General features: G+C 50.5%; 1 protein-coding gene across 1 annotated transcript; it reads right to left on the minus strand.

Moving 5' to 3' along the window:
• Positions 1-470: 470 nt before the first annotated feature.
• CSUI_007910 (uncharacterized protein) lies at positions 471-9,536 on the minus strand. Its single transcript, XM_068068053.1, has 4 exons — positions 3,792-9,536; positions 3,168-3,242; positions 1,760-2,218; positions 471-1,524 (listed from the first exon to the last, which is right to left on the minus strand). The coding sequence occupies exon 1, from the start codon at positions 5,291-5,293 to the stop codon at positions 4,238-4,240; it is 1,056 nt and encodes a 351-aa protein (XP_067919971.1). The 5' UTR covers positions 5,294-9,536; the 3' UTR covers positions 471-1,524; positions 1,760-2,218; positions 3,168-3,242; positions 3,792-4,237.
• Between the last annotated feature and the right edge of the window lie 618 nt (positions 9,537-10,154).

Below are 10,154 nucleotides of genomic sequence, written 5' to 3' on the forward strand. Positions count from 1 at the left end.
GCACAGTTCCCTGGGTATCCAGTTCGGTGCTCTGCTACGAGAGAGTCTTTGGGACTCCTTTTTGCTCGCCAAGCGGTTTCAGAATCTCATCCGCCGATGTCTTCAAGTGGAAAGAGGCCCAATGAGTATGTCTGCAACGTCGGCAGACGGTTCCCGTGTTACGCTATTTGTGCGTAATTAAAAGTATGCAAGGCAAAGGGGACAAAGTGAACTGGCGCTGAAGGGGGCTGATGAAGGGACTCTTTCAAGTTTCACACGCTTGAAGGGTCACAGGTGCTACGGAAGCGAGTTTGCTCAGCTCTCCATGCAGCACCCACTGAGAAACGATGAAGGTCGCTTGCTTCATTGAAAACAAACACACCGCTGAGGAACACACAAAGATGTTTGCTTTAGACGTCAAAAAAGGAAAGAAGAGGGGAAATAGAGACGAAGCCCATCTACCTTCGGGGAATGCCGGCACTTCACCTTATCGTGCCCTCTCCTTTTTCTTTCCTTCTTTTTTAGTGCAGACTGAAAATGGTTCTCGGGTCCTTTCCTTGCAGAAAATGTCGCGATCGGAAGAAGAATGAGAGTCTCGTCCTAAAGAAATCTGATTAGCAGGCCGTACTTCGTTGATGACGACATAGTTTACTGAGCGTGTTGAAAAGAAGGGAAAGCGAAGTTACGTTCAGAATACCGGAAAGGCTATCAACTTGGATAGACAACAGCAGAAAAGGAAGAGGTCGAAAGGTTTACGCCGTAAAGAGGAAGAGAAAAGGAGAAAAAGCGCGAAGAAAAGCAACGTAGATGCTCAAGATAAAGTAAGGAAAGGACGGCGTACACAATGTACTTTCAAGGAAACCTTGTGAAAAGTAAAACATCATTGGAACCGGCAGTTCCGTTCCAGGCAACCAGTCTCAGTTGTTCCTGTCGCTCTGCTGGATCTTCGTCGTCTCCAGCAGGATCTAAATTCTTTCCAGCCTGCGGTGCGACCGCACCAAGTGTACTACGCTCATTCTGACTTCTTATCAAAAGAACGTGATGCAACACTGAAAAAAGACACCCTGAAGAACTCTAACAAGACGTCAATAGAACTTCACTGAAACCCAAGCTGACACAACAGTAACCTTCCAGGCCCCTTCCCTGTCCCCCCGCTCCAGCTCTTTGAAAGAAGCAACGGCCATGGGAAAGGCGTAAAGGACCGAGTACGTTTTTCACATAGCTCGCTCTCATGTCATCAAAACCAGTCAGGATAATTGTTTTGATCATTAAGTCCCAGAAGAGCGAGAGATGTAAAAAGTGAGACGCGATACAATCACTGCCGCGATGGGGTGCCTCTGGGGGAGTGTCACATTAGCAATTGCCAACTGTGACATTTTCGTTCAACCAGTCCTTCGTACGTACACGCAGACACAACTTAAATCACATTTCCTCCAGTGAGAGAGATATGTCAAGTAATACTGGTCCGGCGAGGCTTCAAACTACTTGGCGAACTCTTCCGATCCGGTGTGCAGCAGGCTGTATACATGCCTGTGGCTTCCTCCGCTGAAAAACAAGGAATATAAGACGCGATGGGGGGGGGGGACATCGCGCGGAGAAGAAAAATTTAACAATTGAGCAACAACAAATGAACACCAACGGCGAAACGTACCCACATGTAGGCATACATATTTCTCTGTACACGGCTTAGTAAGCATATAGACATCCAAAACATACAGTACTACATACACGCAGGTATATATATATATATCCTTACGTGTACATAGTACAGCTGTCTCACCTGTTCGTGAAACAGACACCACCTCAGGAGATAGCGCCTGCTCGGCAAAAAGAAAGATGTGCATCTCTCAAGAAAGTCTCCTCACACATAAATGAAGACGGCGATAATGCCCGTAAGAGGCAGAAGAGGAAAAACAAGAAGAAACGGAAAGACCGCGAGTTCGTCCATTCAGCTTCGCGTCCGGGAAGCAGAAGCTCAGCAGACGTTTACTCTCAAAAGAGACCTTTCATTCGGAGATATTGACGATACGGCTCGCCTTGCGCTCTCTGTCTCTTTCGTCTCTCTCCGTCTCTGTCCGCTTTCCGGCCTGAAGACTTTGAGCTCGCAGCTAAAAGGCCGCATATCTAGGAAGAACAAAATCAGTTTCGTCCCCCGGAAAGACTCCTTCCAGACCTGTTCCTGTTGAGGTCGAACTTGCTTTACTCAGTGCCCGGAAAAGCACGGAAAGAGAAAATACACCTGAACGTGAAGGAGAAGAAAACCGACCTCTTCTAAAAATATTGCCTTCCCTTCACCTCCGGTGTCCCTCGCCACAAGAAAACAATACATATATCCTTTCTCGTAACATCATAGCTCAAAGAGGACCATAAAGAATTTTGATGCATAATCACACAGAACAGAACACACTATCTCAGGAGTGGAACTTCCTCCCGAATAAGAAAAAAGGCTGTGGAATCCGGTGCGCAAAAGGAGACGATGAGAGGGCCGAGATGTGTACCGGAGAGAAAGGGACCGAGAAGAAAAGAAGGGGCCATGTGTAGATTGCTCGGATACCAGGAGCAAGCGAAACTGCACGTCGGCGTACAGCCGAAGATCTCTTCAGACCCAGCAAACAGATCGGATGCAAGCTGAATATCCTGTAACGGCTACGTTCGTGCTCTGTCGAGTGGTGACAGTCGTACTACTTTTGTAGGGATATTTATATATATATATATATATATATATATACATACAAATGCCATGGAATAGAGGGAAGAAAAGAGTGAACCCGATACGCAGTGCTGAATACTGTGATACACGCCGGCGAGACCGCTACCGCCGATGACCGTGACTCTACCCAGGGAGAAACGTCTTCCCTCACTTGATGAAACTCGTGTGTATAGTTGTCTCTCCGCTGTAGTCCTCCAAACCGATCACCCTAAAGGTACAAGTTTGCTTGAATATGTGTATGTGGAGAATTCGACCTCGTTCTTTCCGTATCATGTAAATGCGTCTATGTACGCAGGGTCCATGCGCTGATAGAGGACGGAAGGTGACCACGAGTTCAACACCAAAAGAAGCTTCTCTTTTCTCCAGGCCTCTCCAACCAGTCAGATGTAAGACTTTGCGCGGAATAACTTGGTATCAAAAAGCGGTAAGATGGAGGGCGGTTCTCTATGGACAACAAGGCGTCTTCCTTTCTGTTTACCTTGAAGAGTAGGAAGAGCTTTCCCGCTTCGGCACTTCCATCTCCGCTCACAGACCCGCAATTTGCTTGTTGTCTCTAGAGAGAAGCAAAACCGAAATCCATGCACCAGTGAAGAAACCCAGAAGTTTCATCTGCATACAATCACACCTACCAACCTCCGCTGATTCTTCCTGTCCAGATCTCCCTATTGGGGCCGCGTACTTTGTTCTCCCTGCTAAGAGACTCAAGGTGAAACAAATTTGAACTTTTCTCTAGTTTTATCCCTACCGGACTACTGAGGAATCTTCTTGCGTTGATACCAGTTAGCACTCTTCCACACTCATGATGTCCCTACACTCCGAACGCAGTACGCTGAGAATCCAAGCGAACGTCGGCGGGTGACTGTCTGGAGTAACACAATATGGGGAGCGGATCCCTGCTCTCGTGTGGCCGCTCCTTTCACTGGTGGAGTGATTTTTGTTGATTGTGGAATAAGCTAACATAAGAGGACGACTGGGGATACTCTATGTATGGCGGGTCTTCTCTGTAAGAGTAAAAGCCCTCTCAAGCGATAAACGGCCGGAGCCTGTGTCCAACGCAAGTCTGTCGGCTTCTTATGACTTTCCAAGTGTCATCTTTGTTTACTTTCAATGTCCTTTATGCGACCACGAGCTCAAAAACACGGAAATCAGCACCGCACATGCCGAGAAAACGAAAAGGGTTTTCAGGTAGTCCCGCCGACGCGAAAGTCCTTGAGAAAGAACCACTGAGCTCAAAGCAACACAACACACTCCCCCCCTCCATCGGACGGTCCTTTAAGAGCAGCGGCGGTCATGGGAAAGGCTTCCTGCGGGAGAGTCCAGACGGTTTTCCGCATCTTATCATTTGTAATGCATTTGACCTGTTGAAGCAGAAAGACGTGAAGAATGTAGAGATGAAAAACGATAATCACCCCCTGGTATGCAGTGACCCATTGTCACTTTGCGGCGATAGTTGTACGGTCCTTATATATACAACCCGCCGTATGTTTACGAATTAACGCATGTGGATACCGCGGGACAGAGGTACAATTAAATCAATGCTTGGCGTTCTTATAATAATTTCTGAAACTCCCTTGATGCAGTATGCAGCAGGTTATACAGGTCTACCTGCGCCCCCCACCTGGACGAAGCGTTGATAACTGGGACCAGATCAGCGGGTATGAAGAGGTCGTAAGTTGTTTCGTCTACCTTCCAGGAGTCAAATTTTGCGTATGGCCTTGCGGCGAAATGGTCTCCTCTTATTGCAGCGTCTCCATTCCGTTTTGGGTTTATTCCCCATTCCACCAAATGTTCATCAATCGCTGTTGGTGGGTGGTGGTTCAGGGCCCTCATCAGCTCATGCAGCTTCGCATACTTCAGCTGTCTTTTCGTCCGCTGCGTGGGATGAAGACAAAATTCAGTGCCGCGGAAGTTGAAGCTAATAGCTTCAATCAGCCCTGGCTCCGACCCCTTTTTGGTTCCCCAGGAGTTTCCTATTATGACTTTGTTGTCCTGGGTGTCCACGCTCGGCATTCCTTCTGCTGGTCCTTCTCCCGGCCGCTGCCCTTGTCCTGACGACAGCGGTACGGGGTGTGCTACCGCAAGGCCGAGAGTGACAAGGAGCACAACAGTAACAAGTCCTAGTCCAAGCTTCTGAGAGGGAAAACCTGGAGATGCCCCCGCAGCGACAGTGTCTTCTTCAGGCAAGGCGCGGTCAAGTCGCGAGAATATGACTAATGCACTTGCAATCAAACCCGCAGCGAGCAAGAACTTTGATGTAACGCCGGCCGGTTTTGTTGAAACGCCCGTAGGGGACGACCTCCGGCGAGTCAACACTGCCGGCGGGCGCGGCGTACTCCCTTGGGAGCCAGGACTCACTTTTTTCCCGGCTGCAGCTGCGGCCGCAATACGGGACTTCTGTCCACTCACAAACATTCCCGTCCTCTCCTTCCCCGCCGCCGGCACCGCATCTACTGCGTCTAGCCTGAGGCCCTGACTAGAAGAGTAGCTTGAAGAGGAAGCCCGCCCAGGCTCCACTGGTGCAGAGGAGACAGGGGCAGAACACAGAGCAAGCAGCACATACCGTGCCGCTAACGCGACCGCCGTTAACTCTAGGAAGTTCTTCATCGTGTGAATTCAAGGTGATCCCCACACTGGGCTTGCTCGACTGTCAGAAAAAACACCCCCTGCAATGAAGTCAGAGACCAGCGCACAGTTCCGTCGCACACGAATTTAGTCTGCCCACAAAAAAACAGTTGTTCAGGGCAAGTACCTGTCGTACGTTTTATTCATGAAAGAACTGCGCTCGTCGGCCAGTGCCGTGCTGGCTGCGCTTTTTAGGCGCTTGCTTCGCACCCGATGTACGAGCAACTTCCACCCTAATAAGGACCGATTAAGAGGAAAGGGCAAATGCAGGAAGCCCCCGGAAACAACTTCGGGAGTTCACCATCTCTCGAGTAGTGCACTCGCTGTCCTAGAGAGGGTGGCGACGCCTGGTTCTCCCGGGTGGCTGAGGTAGGGTGCGCAGTCTGCATGACCGACAGTTGCATTATAGCGTCATCCGTCTTCCAGAAAAAACTTAAGCGGAGCGGAGAAGCGACGAATGACTCTCTTCAAAGCACCAAACGTAAGCTGATACGACCGAACGGCCGGCCACACGAAGGCACGGACATCCCACACGAAAAATTTTGTATTGTACTCTGCAATGTGGAATAGGACCAGCGGTTAAGTTTGGCTGTGAAGCAGGAGGCTAAAATAAGACTTGAAGCCACAGCGAACGCGTTATTAAGTAGTAACAGCCCCCATCATATGTCCAGATTAGACTCGTGGTTGTAATGTCACTTGGTAACCCGGGAGACACACAAATCTTTTTCCTCATGCAAATTCGCTTTCATTTCACCTACAACGGCAAAGGACCGTGGTTTACCCAATGATCGCTAAGGTGCAGTTCTGAAGCGCCTTCAATGATGAATGGCAATGAAGTCCACAGCAAAATCGACCATTGGTGTCCACGTCCTCCCAACCATACTGGAGCATGCGACAGTTGTACGGAAATGGCCTTCCAGTGGCATCACTGAAAAACTGGAGAAGGCTGCAAACAGATCTGGCATAAAAGATACACATAGGTCATCTCCACATTGGCAGCGAGCGCTGTTTTCGTCTTCAGCGATGTGTGTTTCTTTCCATGTTATCACGAGGATAACCCTGCCGAGTTGGGTTTACGCTTTGCTAGGTATACACACCGGACCGAGTGCCCTAGTTTATCTGTCCGTACAAAGAGAAGTGGAAGATATGAAAGCGCTGCCACTGGTATATTTTTTTCCTGTGCAGACCGGGTTCCAAGGTAAGACTTCCGAAGTCAATAGTAGATGACGACGAGATATACAAGGGGCAGCGAGAAAGAGGAACGTGTTGTAGGCGTTAATGGAAGAGACGTGCATACACTGCAAGAGAGAGAAAATTTCTCTCGACAGTTGCCTTGTGGGAAAGAGGGTATGTAAATGAGGCCTCTCGGAGAGACAATGTTTCCTGTCTCAAAAAAAAGTCGCTAGAATCTTCTGCCCGTCTCACCTGCATCTGCGGGTGATGCATCAACAGATATAGGTACGTGACTATCTCATCGTCTGAAGGAGGATGTCCTTTTTGTATCTAGAGCGATCTTCTCAAATGCCACCCTCCCACAGCACGTGAATATACACCGTTGGACTAAGAATGAGATCATTTGGAATACACGCTGGGTGACAGAAGCGTAGCCTAAAACTGTTGTGTTCTAGCGTTTAGCCTTTCCTTTTCCTTGAGTACTCAGTGCATACAACATCAGATAACCCTTGTAGGAGGTCTGCATTTACACATTTTTACATACTCATAGATACACTTCTTTCTCTATCACTTCCACTCATGGTCAGAGAAATACTTGAAGAGCCCTGTCTTCCCCGGAACGTCTGAACGTTCTCACCGCCACGCTTGCCCTTTGCCTTCTTCACTCTTTCTAACTTCCACTTCCCGCTCCTCCACCAGCATGGGTGCGCTCTTTCACCGTCTGTTTCTCTTTTCCTCACACGCGCGGAGAGAAATCCACGACAGACAAGAAACATGTGACATCACTACCCGAAGAAAACAGGGGAGCCTTCGGGAGTCGCCATGGATTTTTTTTCCTCGCGAACCGTATGACCCTAGAGCCTGACCGGGAAGGGGAGAGCCCGAGAAGCGAAGTACCGGATGGCACCGGATGGGCTGGAGCAAGTTGTCCTCGGGTGAAGGGCTGAGGATCCTCCGGCCATCTCCGGCACCGCAGACCAGATTTAACGAAGAGAACGGTACTCTTAACCGCGACGGAACGCGCTACCTGCACAGGAGAAAACTGTGAAAAACGTCTCCACGAAGTTTAGCTTTCGAAGCGAACACCACCTTCTCCAGTATGGGACAGCAGACCAAATACCCAAACCAGGAGCTCGAGAAGAAGGGATTACACGCGGAGCACACGGCCTCGCTTCAGCAACCCGTCGACGACAGTGTCCGATGAACAACCGTGGATGAACGGCCAAGAAGACAGCTGGAGGATAACCCCGGGCCGAGGCTTCCACACCGCTCCAACCTTTGCAAAGGGAATAGCAATGAGGCAGAACAATTAACTTTTGAGAGAACCACGGACAACCCCTTCAAAATTCCGGTTCTACAGAAATTAAGAGAAGGAAGCCACTCAACCGCTCACTTTCACACGGGAATGACGGGCGGGCAGCGCATGGAGTGCCTGCAAAGACGTGGGGTACTGCTGTGGCAAAACAGTGGCCACCACGAAACTTGAAAATCAGAACCCCCGGAGACTCCTGTTAACAGCCAGAGCAGCAGTATGCGAAGCCGAAATCCGTTAACTACGGGTGCCGTGGCTCCAAACCGGTTGAAGACGGGAAAGGACGAGATTGCCGCAGGACGGCTTCCAGCTCTCCCGATACTATCACTACCACCGCCAACCTTCTCTCCCGGTTCGCACCGGACTAGCAATACTTGTGCACATCTGTATACACTCGCAGTATGATTGGTTGATCTGCTGGCGACGTAGGAAAGAAGTTGAAAGCTGCATTGAGGAGGAAAGTGTAGACACACGCTTGTGTGTTGCCCGCGCTCTCCCCGACTGAAACACCCCAAGACGGGTTGCCGGGCGGTCGTGTCACGCGAAGGTAGGACCTACGTCTTGTACACAAACACGCTAGCACACAGTGTTCCCCTATAGTTTACTGCCGCTGACCAAACCACAGGGTAGTGCAGCGCGCCACCTACTTGTGACGGAGTCAGACTGCGGATACTCCGATAACACCGGGAGTTACTCCCCGTCAAGGGAGAGAGAGCTACACCGACTACTTCGTGCCTTCCCCGAATGCCAGGGTATGTGGCGTCGCCTCGCTACTACACAAAGCCAGTCGTGGCTGTGATGCCGGCGCCCCGACCGTTCCCTTTCACACACTTAAGTCTTTGAGGTTTTCGGGAAGACTTTCAAGTTAACGATCCACCTTTTCGTCGAAACACAAATAGGGCACTAAGTACACTGGTAAGTCGATAACATCACACCAGGGTTAGTCACTCCCACACTCCCATGGGTATGCCACTCACACAGTTCATCATTTTTCTTCTCCCACAACACAGAAATCTGTGTATCCGTGCGCGCTTGTTCCTTGCCGGTTACGCCCGTCCTCGCTACACACAAAATCACGTCTGGACCGTACGCTTCAACACCGGGGAACTTCAAGCAATGATTAGCAACGCCTCCCCCCAAACGCCCTCGCCTTCCTGTTTCTGCAAAAGCTGTGAAAGGAAAGGAGAACCCCCACTCCCTCAAAAGGAACCGGGAGGGCACGGTGGCCGGTAACCTCCGGTACACGGACCGGGTTGAAGGAAGGAAAAGGGAAGGGAAGAAGAAAATCAAACGGAACCCACTCCTGGGTGGGGAAGGGAGCGAAGAGAGAGGAAAAAGAATTTAACTGCTCTCCTCCCATGGATGTCGCCTCCCTTCTTTCCTTTGTCTCTCCTCCTTCGTTGTCGTCAGTTGCGGGGAAAAGAAAAAGGTCCCATGTCTCTTACTCCTCTTTTTGCAATCTCCGTCTGCTTCCTGTTGTCCTCTGCACCCTACGCAGACTGTCCTCCCACGACCCGCGGGGTGTTTCCTCCGGTAGGGGCCATGGCACGGTCTCCCGTTTGTGTGAGTGCAGCTACGTGGCCAGGAAGGACTTCCTGACACTCCTTCCCCCTTGGACGAAAGGTACGCCCCCCTGTTCTACCAGAAGATGTAGGGAGTCCTGTTTCGCCCGTCCTTCCCGCGGGTCCTCAGTCTGTAGTCGTTCCGGCTGCTCGTCGATGGTGCTGGGGGTGTCTGTTTTGTAACCTGTGACCTAGTAGCTGGTTCGTCGGTTACCGCTTCCCGTATCTGATCTTCTTTGTCACCGGGCTCACCCGCTTGCTGTTGTCTCGTCTGGGAGTGTTTTGTAGGCGCCTCCGTCCGTCCTCTCTCGTTTGCCCTCCGTTGTTGAGCTCTGCCTCTAAAGTAGTTTCGTATCGACTCCCTCGCGTTCTCTAGGTCCTCCTCCCGGACTCACGATGTTGTACCATCCAGTGCTTGCACTAGCATTTCTCTGTACGTTTGCTGGCCGTCCTGTTGCAGTCTGTGATATATAATGCCTTCAATGAGAAACTCGTCTTCACGATCTGGTTGCTGTAGGCGCCCCTCTCGTTGCAGATGCGCCGGCACTTCCATCATAGGATTCAGTAAGGACACATGAAAAACAGGGTGGATTAGCCATGATGGTGGAAGTTCCAGTCCGACTGCACTTTGTTCCACCAAGTTCTTTATGACGAATGGTCCGACAAATCGTGGTCGAAACGCCTTGGCGTACTCGTCTAACGGAAGGTTTGAAGCCTTTAACCACACCTTCTGCCCTGCTCGGAATTCCGCGGGGCGTCGATGACGGTCAGCCTGCTTCTTCTGGAACTCTTGGGC

This window comes from Cystoisospora suis (assembly GCF_002600585.1).
Source record: "Cystoisospora suis strain Wien I chromosome Unknown contig_4291, whole genome shotgun sequence".
Classification (NCBI taxonomy): Eukaryota; Apicomplexa; class Conoidasida; order Eucoccidiorida; family Sarcocystidae; genus Cystoisospora; species Cystoisospora suis.

What these genes read in the sequence shown, in the direction of transcription:
- CSUI_007910 (XM_068068053.1), bottom strand. Translation starts at nt 5,293, where the DNA reads ATGAAGAACTTCCTAGAGTTAACGGCGGTCGCGTTAGCGGCACGGTAT.